Raw genomic sequence first — 15,911 nt, 5'->3', positions numbered from 1 at the left:
GTCTCGGTAAGAGGAAATGAGAGACGGGTGCCAGAAGAAAGGGATTTCTTTCCCGGGTGTCAGTTTAGTAGAATCTGGGAAGGATGGGTGGAGCCAAGAAGTTTGGTAAAAAAAACTTGGAGACCACTGTGTTCCTGTGTAAGGTCGGGCAGGCACTTGCTGCAGTCCTTTTCTCTTTACCATCAGATGGCGCTCTTGCGTGTGCCCAGGCTGACTGCTGCAGCCGATTTGACTCTAGCTGCTGTTTCTCTATGGTTGACGGGGAGGCCTTGCAGCCGCAGGAGGTATAAAACACTCTATGGCTCCGGAAAAGGCCCCGCCATCGTGTGCGCAGCCTGTAAGCGTCCGGGATGGCGCGCGTCCCGAAGCTCGCTGTTTTCGATCTGGGTGAGGCACCCGACAGCGGAGTGCATCGTAGGGCACTCTCCTTTTCCAACTCCCCAGTTGCAGCTCTCAAGGCCCTGCCGCCTTTAAACTGAGCCCCCCTGTTTCTTCCTCTCGCAGATTACACGCTCTGGCCATTCTGGGTGGACACGCACGTAGACCCCCCATTCCACAAGAGCAGGTGAGGCCGGGCTGAGGAGGACTGGGGCCAGGCTGGTCCAGCTGAAGTTAAGAGCACTCTCTCCTTCTTAAGTGATGGAACTGTCCGAGATAGGCGAGGCCAAACCATCCGACTGTACCCAGAGGTGCCCGAGATACTGGACCGATTTCGGAGCCTTGGGGTGCCCGTTGCAGCCGCTTCACGGTAAGAAGAGTGACTGAAAAAAACTCAGTCTAACGTTAACAGATGCATGTGTGAGACTTGTCCTGTAACCTCTTGGTTACAGAAATTTAGGCGGTGCAAATTTGCAAGTATTGTAGATTTTTTAAATTATGACTTCTGTGTCTTTTATTTATTAAACTTTGGCCTAGCGCCATCTGTGTCAGATATGTAGTAGAATAAGGGCCCAGGAAGCCTATCCATCCACCCTGGGCAAACAACTAGTTGATTTCCCCATGGTTATACATAACTTCACTTGCAGCTCTAGCCTTCCGCTCTTCTAATTCCATCTGCTACACCTTTTTGCAGGACAGGTGAAATTGAAGGGGCCAACCAGCTACTGGAACTCTTTGACCTTGGCAAATACTTTGTTCAGCGGGAAATCTATCCAGGCAGCAAAGTCACACACTTTGAGAGGTACGCAGGAGATGAGGGTAGAAGCAGGGGGAGAGAAGAGCAGAGAGACTGGAGGAGCTAAGAAGCCAGAGTGGTTACCCCCTGCCCTGTCTTACATAGGCTGCAGCAGAAGACTGGAGTTCCCTTCTCCCAGATGATCTTCTTTGATGATGAGAAGCGGAATATTGTAGACGTTAGCAAACTGGGTACTGAGTGGTGAGAGTAACCATTTGGGAAAGGGGAGAAAGGATTCCTAAGAGGGATTAGGTATAAAATGAGATCTCTTTTTTTCTAGGTGTTACCTGCATTCATGTCCAGAAAGGAATGAGTCTTCAAATCCTAACTCAAGGATTAGAGACATTTGCAAAGGCCCAAACTGGACCCTGAAGTCCAGTCCTGTGGATGAGCCTCATTTGAGGCATAAAACTGAAGGAAATTGGGAAGACATTTTCAGGTGCATGTGTAAATTATTAAAATTTATTTGTTCGTGACAGAAGAAATCTTACAGTGTGGGTTGTTTTTCTCCCCTGTGAAAACCAGGATTGGCTATCCAGAGGTGCCAAGATCAGAGTGTGAAGCATTAGACTGCATCAGGTTCTGCCTTACAACCCTGTGGCAAACCCAAGCCTGTGATCCCCTTGTGCTCGCCCCATCCTCACTCCCTTTCCTGAGTTGTCAAGGGCAAGAACTAAATCTTCCACTGGCTCGAGGGAGCGGAGTGCATAACCCTGCACATTTCCTTCCAGGAAACAAACAAATACTTTGTTTTGGGACTGGGTGGGGCAGCCTTTCTATACTCGAAAGTGAAACGGGTGCTTTAGTAGGAATGTATGGATTTGGGGTTGGTGGCTCACATCACGGGATAGAATTGACCTCCCTGGCGCTTGTTAATGGCGTCACCGTGGTGCCCCCCAAAGGAGGGATTGGCTGAGGTCGGTCTCTAAATGATGAGATACATGCTCCCAAGAACTAGGCGGAAGTGTGCAGGGCGCTGTGGGGCAGAGGGGGAGAGGCCACAGAGAAATGAGTGGTCTCGGCCGACTCTTCGGGAGGGGTGAGTCGGGGCGAGAGTGTTCTGCCGGAGACGCTGGCTACACGGGGTGCGGGGAAACCACAGCCGGGCGGGGAAGAAGCTCAGGAGCCAGGCTTTCCCGAAAATCCCGGAGATAGCCCAGCAAGCCCTCCAGTGCCAGGAGGCCCCACTTTGTCAGTGATCCAGGTACTCTGCCTTCCTTCCGCCACCTCGGGAAGGAAGAGCGTGAGGCTCGGGAAGGGGCCGGAGTGGAGAGCGTGGCAGCTATACTGGCTCCCACTGTTTAGGTTTGAGCGATCAGTCCTCTCCAAAACAGTGGTGCTTACTTGATGCTGGGCAAGAGAGAATCTTGAGGTGACGAAGAAAGGGCCCTCTCAAAGCTCCTATCTGGTGGGAATGACAAGCAAAAATGGGCATTTACAGTATAGTGTAGCACTGTGGTGGAGAGATATTCTTGAAAACCGGGGGAGTTCAGAGTAAGCACGTGTCTGGTCCAGAAGGCTAGAAGTATCAGGTGGAGAATTGTGGAACCCCAGGAAGAGACTGGAAGGATGGTTATATTTAGGGGAAAGAGTAGTTCTAGTTGCCCCATGAGATTGTGGGCGCACTGAAGGGGAATAAGAAAGTAGAAAGAAGTGTAGCTGGAAAGGTAAAGATCCAGAATTGTATGTTTCATTTGAAAAGTTTTGTATTTTATCTTGCAGTGGAGAATATGGAATAATTTTAAGCAGGCAAGAGCCATAAGATTTGGGGGGCAGAGAAAAAATAACTTAGAAATGCAGAAGATGAAAGGAAAATTGAGATCAGGGTTTTTTGTTTGTTTTGTTTTTCTCTAGCCCCCTGTACTTCATTCAGTTTGAACCTGTGGTGTCAGGACCTTGGGACTCTCCTAGGGTAGCAAGTGGCATATGTGCTGCCAACGCAAGCACACCTAGGGTAGCAAGTGGAACAGCGATGATAAAACGTAACTCTGCCCTAGACAAATAGCTTGGTTGGTTACCGCATCCTCCCGATATGCAAAGGTTGTGGGGTTCGATCCACAGTCAGGGCACATAAGGAACAGATCGATATTTCTGTCTTGCTCTCTCTAAAATCAGTGAGTAATTTTTTTTTAAGTAACAATTCTGGTGAGAGATGTTGATAATGGAGAGGCTATGCATATGTGGGTATAGAGGGGATATGGAAATTCTCTACCTTCTACTCAATTTTGCTGTAAACCTAACACTGCTCTAAGAGATAAAGTCTATTAAAGAAAAAAAAAGACTGGGAATGACTTGAAAGGCATCTTCGATAGCAAAAGAATACTGGCTTTGGAAGTTATTTTGTCACATTTCAATTACGTTCAATCTCTTACTAGTTGTGATTTTAGATTTTAAAAATATTTTAGTATCTTCATGACTTTTCACATTTGTAAAGATAGTACCTTCATTGTAGGGAGTTATTTTGGGAGTCATTTTGGGATTGATGGTTAATTTTTCTAAACATAATATGGGCCTTCTTTGTTGGACTGCAGGGAAGAAGGAGAAGGGGCCAACCCCTGAAGAGGCGATACAGAAACTGAAGGAGACAGAGAAGATACTGATCAAGAAACAGGAGCTTCTGGAGCAGAAGATTCAACAGGAGCTACTAACAGCTAAGAAGCATGGGACCAAGAATAAGAGAGGTAATAAGGGAAAGGTGCCAACAGGGAAGACCCAGATGGGAAGCAAGGGCTTCTGACTGGTGTTTAAGGTGTGGGCTGGGTCAGCTGCCCTACAGGCTTTGCGGAGGAAGAAAAGATTGGAACAACAGCTGGCACAAACTGATGGGACGTTATCTACCCTCGAGTTTCAGCGTGAGGCCATTGAGAATGCTACCACCAATGCAGAAGTGCTTCGCACCATGGAGCTTGCCGCCCATGGCATGAAGAAAGCCTACCAGGACATGTGGGTATAGGGGGACGGCCAGAGGGGCCTAAGCACTGGGGAGAGTAGCTTGGTATTATACTTCTGATCTTAAAACTTCTCAGAATGTGAATATACAGTGTAGACACCTATGACGGCTAGATCAGTCTCCTTGCTTCCTGCAAGAAAATCGCTTTTCTGCCTGGGGCATTGTAGCAAGGAAACATGATTTTCCTGATTTTTAAAGATCCATCAGAGAAGGATCTTTCAGAGACAAGTTCACTCAGTATGGACTCTTGTCATTTCTCAGCCCAGATTTGCCTTGTTACAATTTTCCAGTGATCTCTCCTGTCAGTCTGAGGCCACAGACAGAAGGGGCTTCATTTATGAGCGATGAGAAAGTCGGGGGCGGGGGGTAGTTGCCTGATTTCTTGGCTATGTATCTTCTCAGGGACATTGACAAGGTGGATGAACTGATGGCTGACATCACAGAACAACAGGAGGTGGCCCAGCAGATCTCTGATGCCATTTCCCGGCCTGTGGGCTTTGGAGATGATGTAGATGAGGTGACTGGGAATGAGGGGTCGGGAAGTCTTGGAGAAAGCATGCAACCAGCCAAGAGTAATGCCCAAGGGAACCGTGGGGCAAATTAGGGGAAAACTCCAAAAGTGGTATGTTTTTAGAAGCAGAAGTTTACTTTCTTCATCTTGAACGGTTATGTCTCCCCTACCCAGGATGAACTGTTGGAGGAGCTAGAAGAACTGGAGCAGGAGGAACTGGCCCAGGAGTTATTACATGTGGGCGACAAGGAAGAAGAACCCCCACTCAAACTACCCGGTATACCTTCTACACATCTGCCTGCAGGGCCAGGTACCCAGGGTTCTTGTGATGTCTCCAGAACTTGAGAGGGTAGAATAGATACGGGGAAAGATTTTTCCGCATCCGTCCTGCCTCAAAGGAACCAGGCAGAAAGGGCTGCTGCTAAAGTTGCACAGGTTGTTGACTGCATAAGGGCATCAGGCTAAAGGGAATGGGGACTCAAATTCAGCCTGTGCTCCAGTCAATAAGCTGTGTACCCTGGTTTAGGGCTGAAAATGCTGGAGAAACAGGCACCTGTTTTTAATTTGCAAACATACGGGATTAGCAGCAGCCCAGCAAGCAGGCTGACACCTTTAGGTACTTTGCTGGGGAGAATTCAGCAGGTCTGGGCAGTGTAGCAGGGGGTGGTTGGAAGGTGCTGAGGTCTTAACAGGTCTTTTTCTGGCTATCCTTGTCCCCAAAGCTCCCAAAGCGGATGAAGACGAAGAACTAAAGCAGTTGGCTGAATGGGCCTCCTGATGAGTCTTGGTTTATATTCCTGATGCTGCCTTTGTTGATCTCTTTTCCTTAAGAGCCAAGTGCTGAGCTAAAGGAACAGAGCCTTTTGGGGAAGCCCTGCTGAGGGTGGTGGCATGGCCCTGCCTGAGAAAGGGTCTGTTGCCCTCCCATCCCTGGCTCTACTCTGAAGATCTTCATGCGGGAGGAGTTCCTAGGCTGCTTTCTCTTTAACAGCAGTTACAGTGCCCCTGTTCTCAATAAAATTGGGCAGATGGAACCCTAGTGCTTAGACTGCTTTGTTTCAGGCAATGAATAACAGGAGTAATGAAGTTAGAGGCATTAGACCATAGAACAAATGTTCCCAGTGTCTTACTATCTAGATTCATCTTTCCAGGTGGTTTGTCCCAGAGTTGCCTAGTGCTGAGTTCGAGAAGACTACCATATTACCTATCTTAGAATGAACCTGTCCCTGCATCTTCCCTCATCACTACCCCAGTCTCTGCCAAGACAGCCCCATGATCTGCCACCCGTTTTCCTTTTGCAGTGTACATTTTCAAGGGCAGGAGGGAGAATACAGGGATAAAGGAGCAAGCAGCTTTCCTTTATCCAGAACCCATAGTCAGTAGACTTGGTTTGAACTCTGTTCTGTGTCGAGGAGCAATAGTGTGAGGGGCTATGATCCATTAGGATTGTTTCAATAGTGAATTTGGAGGGAGAAGGAACCAAGGTACTTCACTTATCCTGATATCCATTTATAAAAGAACAAACAGTGCTGTCCCTTTAGATTATAGACAGAGACAGAGCCATGACCAAACAGAGCACCCAGGGCCTCTACCCTATGGCTTGAACATTTAAAGTGTAAAATGAGCCTGACCAGGCGGTGGCGCAGTGGATGGAGCGTCAGACTGGGATGCAGAGGACCCAGGTTCGAGACCCCAGCTTGAGCACGGGCTTATCTGGTTTGAGCAAAGCTTACCAGCTTGGACCCAAGGTCGCTGGCTCCAGCAAGGGGTTACTCGGTCTGCTGAAGGCCCGCGGTCGGGGCATGTATGAGAGAGCAATCAATGAACAACTAAGGTGTTGCAACGCACAATGAAAAACTATGATTGATGCTTCTCATCTCTCTCTGTTCCTGTCTGTCTGTCCCTGTCTATCCCTCTCTCTGACTTATTCTCTGTAAAAAATAAATAAAAATTTAAAAAAAAGTGTAAAATGATGTACAATAACATGTGCCTGACCTGTGGTGGCACAATGGCTTAAAGCATTGACCTGGAATGCTGAGGTCACTGGTTCGAAAACCTGGGTTTGCCCGGTCAAGGCACATGTATGAAGCAACTGAGTTGCTGCTTCCCACTCCTCCAACTCCCCTGTCTTTCTCTCTTCCCTCTTTAAAATCAATAAATAAAATCTTGAGGAAAAAGATAATGGCCCTGGCCTGTTGGCTTAGCATTAGAATGTCAGCCCTGAGTGTGGATGTTCTGGGTTGATTCCCAGTCAGGGCACACAGAAATGCCCGTCTGCTTCCCTCCCCCTCCCATTTTTCTCTTTCTCTCTCTCTCTCTCTCTCCATCCCCTCCTGCAGCAATGGCTGGATTGGAGTGAGTTGGCCCTGGGCACTGAAGGTGACTCCATGACCTCAGCCTCAGGCGTTAAGCAGAGTAATGCCCAGGTGGGCAGAGCATCGCCTCCTAGTGTGCTTGCAGGGTGGATCCTGGTTGGGTGCGTGTGGGAGTCTGTCTCTGCCTCCCCACCTCTCACTGAATAAAGACATAATAATAATGAACATGTACTTAGCCAAAATAATGAAGCTTTCCTAAAGCAGGTATTCATCTGAGCATCCTTCCCCAAGCCACATGAGCTACAATGAATGACAGTGTGGCCTTAACAACTGTCAAGATTACTGGTTAAAGGCTCTGGGCAGAAAGCTCTCTCTTACATTCAGCAGTGTTCCCTGCTAAGGTTCCACTGAGAAAGGGCTGTCTTTGACCCAAGCTGATGAAACAGAATTAGATTTATTTGGGGTATAAAAGATTTTTAGCCCAGACCTCTTCTGCTTTGCTCCTCTCAACCCCCTGCCTCAGCTACTTTCAGATATTGAGTTCCAAGGATTGGTGACGGTTTGCTGTGCTGGGTGGCTGGCACATGGCCTCAAGCAGCCTGATCTCATGGGTGGGTTGCTCAGGCTGGAACTTGAGCACCCAGGGATCCTTGATGATGTCCAGGATGGTGGCACGCTTGGTGGCTTGGCGTAGCATCTGGTGGACCAGGTTCTAAGGGGAGAGAGGTCTTGGTTGAGCTTCCCATTGTACCACACAGGCAATGAGAAGGGGACCTAAGAAAGAAACAGGACAGCCCACATACCACTCTGATGGAAGGGGGTATGGCCCTGGTTTTATCCTGAAGAGTCAGGTCTTTCACTCCCAGGAGGGGAAAAGAAGGATGGCTTCCTTGGTGGAATCCCTTGCATAATCCCCTTCTGGCCTAAAAAGATAGAATCTGCATCCTGCTTACCTCTTACATCTAAGATGCTCAGCCTGTGGTTGGCCCTTTAAGCCCTTCACACTATTCTAGAGTGGGGGCTGGAGTGTGTGAGATGGCTCTTGTAGGGAAGAGCCTTCTCCAGGGTTGGAAGGCCGATGTTGGGTCCCCTCCCTGTGGGTCATCCCTAAGGTCTCAGTCCTACTGGGGGAGCCAGCACCTTGCACTCCTGGGAGATGGATGAGTTAGGTGGAAAAGTGACCTCCTTCTGAGTCTCCCTCAGCAGCTTCTTGAGATTGGTGTCATCAAAGGGCAGACGAGCAACCACCAGAGTGTAGAGGATGACGCCCATGCTCCAGGTGTCAGACAGGAAAGGGTTGTAAGGCAAGCCTAACAAGATTTCTGGGCAGGCATAAGCAAAGCTGCCACAGTAGGTCTGGCTGAGGTGGGTAAAACAGTTCATTTGACGGTAAGAAGGGCTACGCACAGCCTGGTTAGAAGGCACCATCTTGGCAAAGCCAAAGTCCGATATCTTCACATTCTCCCGTTTGTCCAGCAGTAGGTTCTCCAACTTTAAGTCCCTACCAGCAGCAGAAAGGCTGGGGGTCAGGGAGAGGGCTTAGTATTAGACCCAGAACTGAAGGGCCAGGGGTCAGAGGCTAGAGATGAGGAAAGGCATAGTGGACACAAGGTAAGGAGGAAGGAAAGCCATGGAGCTGTGAGCAGAGTCCAAAACGGAGAGAGGATGGTAACTGAGGACCCCTGGGAGCTCATCATTTCATAAAGTGCTCTGCTCACAGTGTGTACTTAATAAATGTTCTTGAACAGATTACTAAAATAGAGTAGTGAATGGGCCTAAATTCTGAGGGAGGTCAGGGGAGGGAAAAAAACGGCAGGAAATGGGAGATGCGCATAAAACCCCCTTGAAAGCCCAAAGGCCCCAGTCCAGGTGGCAGCACACTCACCGGTGCACGATGCCCTTGCTGTGCAGGTAGGCGACGCCCAGGGACATCTGGGAGAACCACTTGCCGGCAAGTTGCTCAGAGCAGGCCCCATAGCGCTGGATCCATTCAAGGACATCACCACCCTGAGCCAACTCCAAAATTATGTACACCCGCGATGTGGTTTCGATGGCCTGATAGAAGTTGATGAGGTACTTGTGCCGCAGGACCTTCATTACCTGGCCCCAGAAGAGGGACCTGTCAAATCTGAGAAGGGAGAGCCCTGGCTGTGCTCCCTGCCCTACTATCCCAGTGCTACTTTCACAGAACTTTGCAACAAGATCAAACCCTGGAGGGCTGGTGGCCTGTGGACAAACCCTGTGCTTTGCACTTTCACTGTTTGAGGGGCTAGAGGTGAATGGGTGGATGGAAAGAGGAATTTACATCAAGTAATTTTCCTAGCTGCTTACTGAGACATTCAGGTCTAGTTTGGGGGTTTCTGCCCTCACCCTCCCCTAACCATACCCCTTCCAAGAAGCTTTAAGCAGCTTGATACCAGTTCCCTCTTCCGGTACCCTTTCCAACCTGTATTTCACGGGGCAGAAACTTGTTAAGGTAGTCCTCAGAGGCCTTCTTCTTTGAGATGATCTTGACAGCCACAGTGACCTTCTGCTTTGTGTAGTAAGCCTCATATACTGTTCCATAGGAGCCACTGCCAATGGCCTTGCCCACCTCATAACCGTACTCCTCCATGACAGAGCGTTGCATTGACGTGGGTGGTGCTGCCTCCTGGGTGTCTCCCTTCCCCATGGTGCCGGGCTTCCTGAGAGCTGGAAGCTTTGCTACTTAAAAGCCTCCTGTCTACTCAGAAAGCCAACATGTTGAGCCACTGGGTACCAAAGTGATGTTAGTCTTCAGATGCTAGCCTGGATAGTCACACAAGTCTGGGATGCCGGTCAGCTCTCCCTTAGGAACTTGGAGACGGGAAACGGAGAAGCAATTCTTTGTCTCCACTGGCTGTTATGTCTTTCTCCTTCCTCTTGGTTACAGAATTCCCCAAGGTCCCATGTTCCGCACACATCACAATTCGCCTTCTACCCACCATTGGCCACAAGACTTGAGAATGAAGTTCAGTTTGGAACATATTCATTCCTGGAGGCACCTTTGCAACCTAGTGAAGACTCCCTCCATAGATCTGGTCCCTTCACCATTCATGTTTATTGAGCAGCTACTATGTGCCAGGCAGTGTGTGGAGTATGGGATAAAATAAGCAATAAGGCTAATAGACACTGCATCTAGATTTTATAATCTGGCATGAGAAATACATAAGTATGGGAATATTGAAGAGAATTGCAAGGTATTGAAGTATATTCTAAGGAATCTAACTATAAAATTGATACTTTTTTCTTTTTTTACTTAAAACAATTTTTTTTTCAGGTTGAGTTCAGTCTAGTTGGGTAGTTCATCTGTTGGTCTGAGCTAAGTTGGACGGTTTGTTTCTGCTGCATTATGGTCTCATTATCCAGCAGACTAGCCTGAGTCCCTCACATAATGGCACTGAATTTCAAGAGAAAAAAAATCACAAATTGCATGACCAACTGAAGCTAGACTCTAAAATCACAAAGTATCAATTCTATACCTTTATATGAGTAAAGACAATTACAATTTATTTACTTATTCATTTATTTAAAATATGTCACTTTGGCATTGTGGACACTTTTTAAAAAAGATTTTATCTATTTATTTGGGGGGGGGGGAGCGGGAAGCATCAACATCAACTCCCATATGTGCCTTGACCAGGCAAGCCCAGGGTTTCGACCTGGCAACCTCAGTGTTCTAGACAACTACAATTTAACGTGCCCCTGTTCTCATTTCCAAATCCTTTCATGTGGCTTCAAGATCTGCCCCTGCTTACCTCTCCAATTTTACCTTCTAACACACACACAACTCTCAGAATTGCTTTTCCTTCACTGTTCTCTCCGTTCTGGCAAACTCCTGCTCTTCCTTCAGGACTTAATAAGCTGTTTTTGAGGACTTTACTGACTGCTCAAGCCCAAATTAGATGTTCTTGCCTCCTGGCTGCTCCCACCCCAATACTTTCTTTGTCACAGCACCTACTATAGTGTCTATAATTGTGTTTCTTGCTTGCCATCTCCCACTAAGCTATAAGGGAGGTCAACTGATGGGAAGATGAAGACAGAGTTTGAAAATGGGTTGTGGAGAGTGGAAGAGAGATGATTTGAAAAATGAGCAGGATCACTAGGTAGCACTGAGGGCCCAACAGCGGTTGGAGAACACAATTTAGAGACATGTGATCTTAACACATCAATGTTAAGATTATTTTAGCATCCTTTATATACGTGCTTGCATATTGACATATGAATTAACCCAAGATTAAGGTTTCACTTGACAGCTGCAATGAAAGAATAGAGGCACCAAGAACCCAGCAAAACTATAGCCGACATGATAGAATGCAGAATCTAAGCTGCATGTGACAGGAAAACAAGATAGAAAAAAGTCTGTCTGGCCAGGCGGTGGCGCAGTGGATAGAGCGTCGGATTGGGATGCAGAGGACCCAGGTTCGAGATCTCAAGGTCGTCAGCTTGAGCACAGGCTCATCTGGTTTGAGCAAAGCTCACCAGCTTGGACCCAAGGTTGCTGGCTCGAGCAAGGAGTCACTTGGTCTGCTGAAGGCCGTGGTCAGGGCACATGTGAGAAAGCAATCAATGAACAACTAAGGTGCCATGACAAAGAGTTGATGCTGCTCATCTCTCTCCCTTCCTGTCTGTCCCTATCCCTCTCTCTCTTTGTCTCTGTCAAAAAAAGAAAAAAGTCAAAGAGGCGGGGGGGAGGGGTTATAGGTCTCAGTGAAATGAAACCAAATTTGGTGGGAATGGCGGTCATAGAAGGGTTGTCTAGATTTAAGATTCAGGGGGTTACGCAGTGGTCATGCAGAGGAAATGGGAAAAATCAGATGTCCATCCTCCAAAATAAAACAAAAACTCCAACAACAGATTGTGCCATAGGCTTACTGGTATATTCCCAATTACTGACAGCCTGACCCAGCTGGCAGGATGGCTCCGAGTCCTGCTGGAAGCCAGGACTGCAGTCTATCAAGACGAGAGGTTGTCCCGGGCGCACTCTGGTAAGGAGGCTCACCCAGCCCTGCCCATCTTCTGCTTCCCCAGATACATAGCTGGCCCCTGGATAGGTAGTTTGGTGGCAACTCTGTTCTTATCATGTAGCCAGAATGAGGGGTAAACCAGTTCATTCAAGTAATGTGTATTAAACTGCCTACTGTATACAAAAAGCACTGCTGGGTCCTGATGATACCAAGATGGATAAATTTATTTATGTACTTAGCCATTAACAAAGCACACAGACACTTAAGAAGAAAAATAACAACACAGTGAGATAAAAGTGCTAAAAACAAAGCCTGGAAAAGATGTAAAGGAAGGCTTCATAGAGAAGGTAGGCTTGCACTGTTCAAAAGTCTCCAGGCGGTGAAGTAGGGAATGGTGGATTGGGCAGTCTGGGCAAAAGGAACATCAGGTTAAAAGGCTTGAGAGAACATGGCATTTAGAATTTCAATTTGAATACAGGATAGCATTCCAGTAGGGGAAAGTACCTAAAGAAATAATTAAGGTCGAGGTCTGAGTCCGACCTGTGGTGGCGCAGTGGCACAAGTGTCGACTTGGAACACTGAGGTCGCTGGCTCAAAACCCTGGGCTCGCCTGATCAAGGCACATATGGGAGGTGATGCCTCCTGTTCTGCCCCCCTTCTCTCTCTCTCTGTCTCCCTCTCTCTCTCTCCCCCATCTCTAAAAGGAATAAAATAAAATAAAATCCAGGTCTGAAAGACCTCACATGTCAAGCTATTTTGACTTTTAATTTTTTTTTTTTAACAGAGAGAGAGTCAGAGAGAGGGATAGACAGGGACAGACAGACAGGAACGGAGAGATGAGAAGCATCAACCATTAATTTCTCATTGCACGTTGCAACATCTGAATTGTTCATTGACTGCTTTCTCATACATGCCTTGACGGCGGGCCTTCAGCAGACCGAGGAACCCCTTGCTCGAGCCAGCGAGCTTGGGCTCAAGCTGGTGAGCTTTTTGCTCAAACCAGATGAGCCCTTGCTCAAGCTGGCGACCTCGGAGTCTTGAACCTGGGTTTTCCACATCCCAGTCTGATGCTCTATCCACTGCGCCACCGCCCGGTCAGGCAAACTATTTTGACTTTTAACTTATGTACTCATGGTCACATTTTGGGGTGCCTCAAAGTCAAAACTTGTTAAAAAAAATACTGATGCCAGCCCTGGCCGGTTGGCTCAGCGGTGGAGCGTCAGCCTGGCGTGCAGGGGACCCGGGTTCGATTCCCGGCCAGGGCACATAGGAGAGGCGCCCATTTGCTTCTCCACCCCCCCCCCTCCTTCCTCTCTGTCTCTCTCTTCCCCTCCCGCAGCCGAGGCTCCATTGGAGCAAAGATGGCCCGGGCGCTGGGGATGGCACCTTGGCCTCTGCCCCAGGCGCTAGAGTGGCTCTGGTCGCGGCACAGCGACGCCTGGAGGGGCAGAGCATCGCCCCCTGGTGGGCAGAACGTGGCCCCTGGTGGGCATGCCCAGTGGATCCCGGTCGGGCGCATGCGGGAGTCTGTCTGACTGTCTCTCCCCGTTTCCAGCTTCGGGGAAAAAAAAAAATACTGATGCCCAGCCAGACCAGGTGGCGCAGTGGATAGAGTGTTGGACTGGGACACAAACAACCCAGGTTCGAATCCCTGAGGTCACCAGCTTGAGCGCAGGGTTGCTGGCTTGAGTGTGGGATCACAGACATGACCCCATGGCCTCTGGCTTGAGCCCAAGGTCGCTGGCTTGAGCAAGGGGTCACTCACTCTGCTAGAGCATACCCACCCCGCCACACCCCATGAAGGCACTTATGAGAAAGCAATCAATGAACAACTAAGGTACCACAATAAAGAATTGATGCTTCTCGGCCCTGGCCGGTTGGCTCAGCGGTAGAGCGTCGGCCTGGCGTGCGGGGGACCCGAGTTCGATTCCCAGCCAGGGCACATAGGAGAAGCGCCCATTTGCTTCTCCACCCCTCCCCCTCTCCTTCCTCTCTGTCTCTCTCTTCCCCTCCCGCAGCCAAGGCTCCATTGGAGCAAAGATGGCCCGGGCGCTGGGGATGGCTCCTTGGCCTCTGCCCCAGGCGCTAGAGTGGCTCTGGTCGCGGCACAGCGACGCCTGGAGGGGCAGAGCATCGCCCCCTGGTGGGCAGAGCATCGCCCCCTGGTGGGCGTGCCGGGTGGATCCCGGTCGGGCGCATGCGGGAGTCTGTCTGACTGTCTCTCCCCATTTCCAGCTTCAGAAAAAAGAAGAAAAAAAAAAAAAGAATGGATGCTTCTCATCTCTTTCCCTTCCTGCCTGTCTGTCCCTTTCTCTGTTGCTGTCTCTGTTGCTAAAAATAACAATAATGATAATAATAATAATATTGACACCTAGCCCTGGCCATATAGTTCAATCAGTTAGAGCATTGTCCAGATATGCCAAGGTTGCAGGTTCAATACCTGGTCAGGGCACAAACAAGAATCAACCATGAATGCATAAATAAGTGAAACAACAAATTGATATTTCTCTCTCTCTCCCTTTCTCTAAAACCAATAAATAAAAAATGTAAATAATACTGATGCCCAGTTACCCCCTCCCCAAGATCCTGATTTGGTGGGACCCAGGTATCTTATTTTTTAAAAGCTGCTGGCTGTATCTAATGCACACGATTTTGAGAACCGCTGTTGTAGAAACTAGGACACCTTTAGGATAATTATAATTTAACAATTCTTGCAGAAGCAGTGTGGAAAATGGATCCAAGGAGGCAAATGACCAAGAGACTAGCAAGGTGGCTGTTATCACTTAGGTGAGGATGGGCCTGAACCAAGATAGCCATGGAGGGCAAATATCTGGAAGATATTCATGAACTAAATAGAAGTACTGATCCAGGGAGTCAGGGGGTGGCAATTTAGAAAGATGCCCAGGTTTCTGGCTTTAGAGACCAGGTGGTTGTCACTCAAAGACTATTCCAAAGCCACTCTAAGCTACTTTTCTAATTACAAAATTCATTGTCTAAAAAACTCAATCCGCTACTTCCTTAGAACCTCACCTCACGCACGGAGGTCTGGATCTGAGGACAGATGTAGGTAAAAGCAGGACTTCTCAGGCCAGAAGCCACCTGTGACTTTGAGCTTCCATACATGTTGCTCCCAGGTGGCCAAAGGAAAGTCTTTGCCCCTGGGTCTGATTTCCAGGGGAATTCCCCTAATGGTAGATCCCCTTAAAAGTGTTGAAACAGACAAAGGTCAACTTTTCCAAAATAGTCTGCATTACAAAATTAAGGAGTCCAAATACATTCACATCGTTAAATAAGAACAAAAACATTAAAGAGAGGAACGCGTGGCAAGACTCTCTACCTGCAATTCACAATAACCCTGTCTGGCTGCCAATTCGCAGGGTGGAAGGGCAGAAACCTACCTCTGTGTGCCTCTACGCCAGACCTCGCTCAGGCTTGCCTATCGTGGGCCATGGAACGGTCATTACACGGCCAGAGATGCCTCTAACACAGCGTCAGGAAGACATTTTTATTTACGTGTTTTTTGGTGGGAGGACATTCATGATGGGTATAAGTGAAGTGAGATCAGATTCTAAGATCCTCGCTTTCCTAGCACAGCGACGCCCAAAGCCTTACCCCGGCCCGAGTCAAGGGACCATGAACCACGCTGGTCACGGCATCAGCAGTCCGTGGCGAGACCCATAGGTGCAGCCGGCAAATGCTTCGGGGCCTTTAGGCCCCACCAGGTGAGGGCATGCCGCCGCCCGGGTCCCAAGTTCTGGACAGTCAGTCACAGGGCGCGCGCAACGGCAACTACCCTCACTGTCTCCGCCACAAACCCTCTTGGGACAGGCGAACGGCCCGGCGATGGCTCTTTTCCCAAAAAGGCTCCTGCAACCTCACAGCCAGGCCTTGACCGCAGCCACCTAGCCAGGAAAGCGTCCCATTTAGGACCCAGGAATAGGCTTCCCGCCGGGCTGAGGTCCCCGCCGGTGAGGGC

At 48.8% G+C, this 15,911-nt stretch overlaps 3 protein-coding genes across 7 annotated transcripts; 2 read left to right on the top strand and 1 right to left on the bottom strand.

Annotated features, from left to right (window-relative positions):
* Nucleotides 1-238: 238 nt before the first annotated feature.
* MDP1 (magnesium dependent phosphatase 1) lies at nt 239-3,840 on the top strand. 3 transcript variants are annotated; one of them, XR_010746286.1, is made up of 7 exons: nt 240-387; nt 505-565; nt 638-748; nt 1,073-1,180; nt 1,280-1,365; nt 1,455-1,613; nt 3,706-3,840. XR_010746286.1 is itself a non-coding variant. In XM_066344013.1 (6 exons), the coding sequence occupies exons 1-6, from the start codon at nt 351-353 to the stop codon at nt 1,648-1,650; spliced, it is 609 nt and encodes a 202-aa protein (XP_066200110.1). In that variant the 5' UTR covers nt 239-350; the 3' UTR covers nt 1,651-1,659. The 3 variants fall into 3 exon arrangements, 2 of the variants coding, with proteins under 2 accessions (XP_066200110.1, XP_066200108.1); XM_066344013.1 differs by lacking the exon at nt 3,706-3,840 and having other exon boundaries at nt 239-387; nt 1,280-1,375; nt 1,455-1,659; XM_066344011.1 differs by lacking the exon at nt 3,706-3,840 and having other exon boundaries at nt 1,455-1,659.
* On the top strand, nt 2,066-6,687 carry CHMP4A (charged multivesicular body protein 4A). The gene is made up of 6 exons (XM_066344010.1): nt 2,066-2,213; nt 3,706-3,855; nt 3,940-4,117; nt 4,527-4,641; nt 4,810-4,945; nt 5,358-6,687. Exons 1-6 carry the CDS (start codon nt 2,183-2,185, stop codon nt 5,411-5,413), a joined length of 666 nt encoding a protein of 221 aa, XP_066200107.1. The 5' UTR covers nt 2,066-2,182; the 3' UTR covers nt 5,414-6,687.
* A 728-nt stretch (nt 6,688-7,415) lies between these two features.
* Nucleotides 7,416-15,897, bottom strand: TSSK4 (testis specific serine kinase 4). Of its 3 annotated transcripts, none has more exons than XM_066344070.1 (5): nt 15,334-15,897; nt 9,397-10,120; nt 8,836-9,050; nt 8,091-8,469; nt 7,416-7,662 (listed from the first exon to the last, which is right to left on the bottom strand). In XM_066344070.1, the coding sequence occupies exons 2-5, from the start codon at nt 9,619-9,621 to the stop codon at nt 7,480-7,482; spliced, it is 1,002 nt and encodes a 333-aa protein (XP_066200167.1). In that variant the 5' UTR covers nt 9,622-10,120; nt 15,334-15,897; the 3' UTR covers nt 7,416-7,479. The 3 variants fall into 3 exon arrangements, with proteins under 3 accessions (XP_066200167.1, XP_066200169.1, XP_066200168.1); XM_066344072.1 differs by having other exon boundaries at nt 8,091-8,451; XM_066344071.1 differs by having other exon boundaries at nt 15,548-15,897.
* Nucleotides 15,898-15,911: the final 14 nt, after the last annotated feature.

This window comes from Saccopteryx leptura, chromosome 6, assembly GCF_036850995.1.
Source record: "Saccopteryx leptura isolate mSacLep1 chromosome 6, mSacLep1_pri_phased_curated, whole genome shotgun sequence".
Classification (NCBI taxonomy): Eukaryota; Metazoa; Chordata; class Mammalia; order Chiroptera; family Emballonuridae; genus Saccopteryx; species Saccopteryx leptura.
Note: the sequence above shows the minus strand (reverse complement) of the source record. Positions and strands in the feature narration are given on the sequence as shown.

Coding starts and splice junctions, on each gene's coding strand:
- MDP1 (XM_066344013.1), top strand. CDS start 351: ATGGCGCGCGTCCCGAAGCTCGCTGTTTTCGATCTGG. Junction 1,181..1,279: donor AAAGTCACACACTTTGAGAG/GTACGCAGGAGA, acceptor TGTCTTACATAG/GCTGCAGCAGAAGACTGGAG. Junction 1,376..1,454: donor AGCAAACTGGGTACTGAGTG/GTGAGAGTAACC, acceptor CTTTTTTTCTAG/GTGTTACCTGCATTCATGTC.
- CHMP4A (XM_066344010.1), top strand. CDS start 2,183: ATGAGTGGTCTCGGCCGACTCTTCGGGAGGG. Junction 2,214..3,705: donor CGGCCGACTCTTCGGGAGGG/GTGAGTCGGGGC, acceptor GTTGGACTGCAG/GGAAGAAGGAGAAGGGGCCA. Junction 4,642..4,809: donor TTGGAGATGATGTAGATGAG/GTGACTGGGAAT, acceptor TCCCCTACCCAG/GATGAACTGTTGGAGGAGCT.
- TSSK4 (XM_066344070.1), bottom strand. CDS start 9,621: ATGGGGAAGGGAGACACCCAGGAGGCAGCACCACCCACGTCAATGCAA. Junction 9,051..9,396: donor TTCTGCCCCGTGAAATACAG/GTTGGAAAGGGT, acceptor TTCTGGGGCCAG/GTAATGAAGGTCCTGCGGCA. Junction 8,470..8,835: donor AGCAAGGGCATCGTGCACCG/GTGAGTGTGCTG, acceptor CCTGACCCCCAG/CCTTTCTGCTGCTGGTAGGG.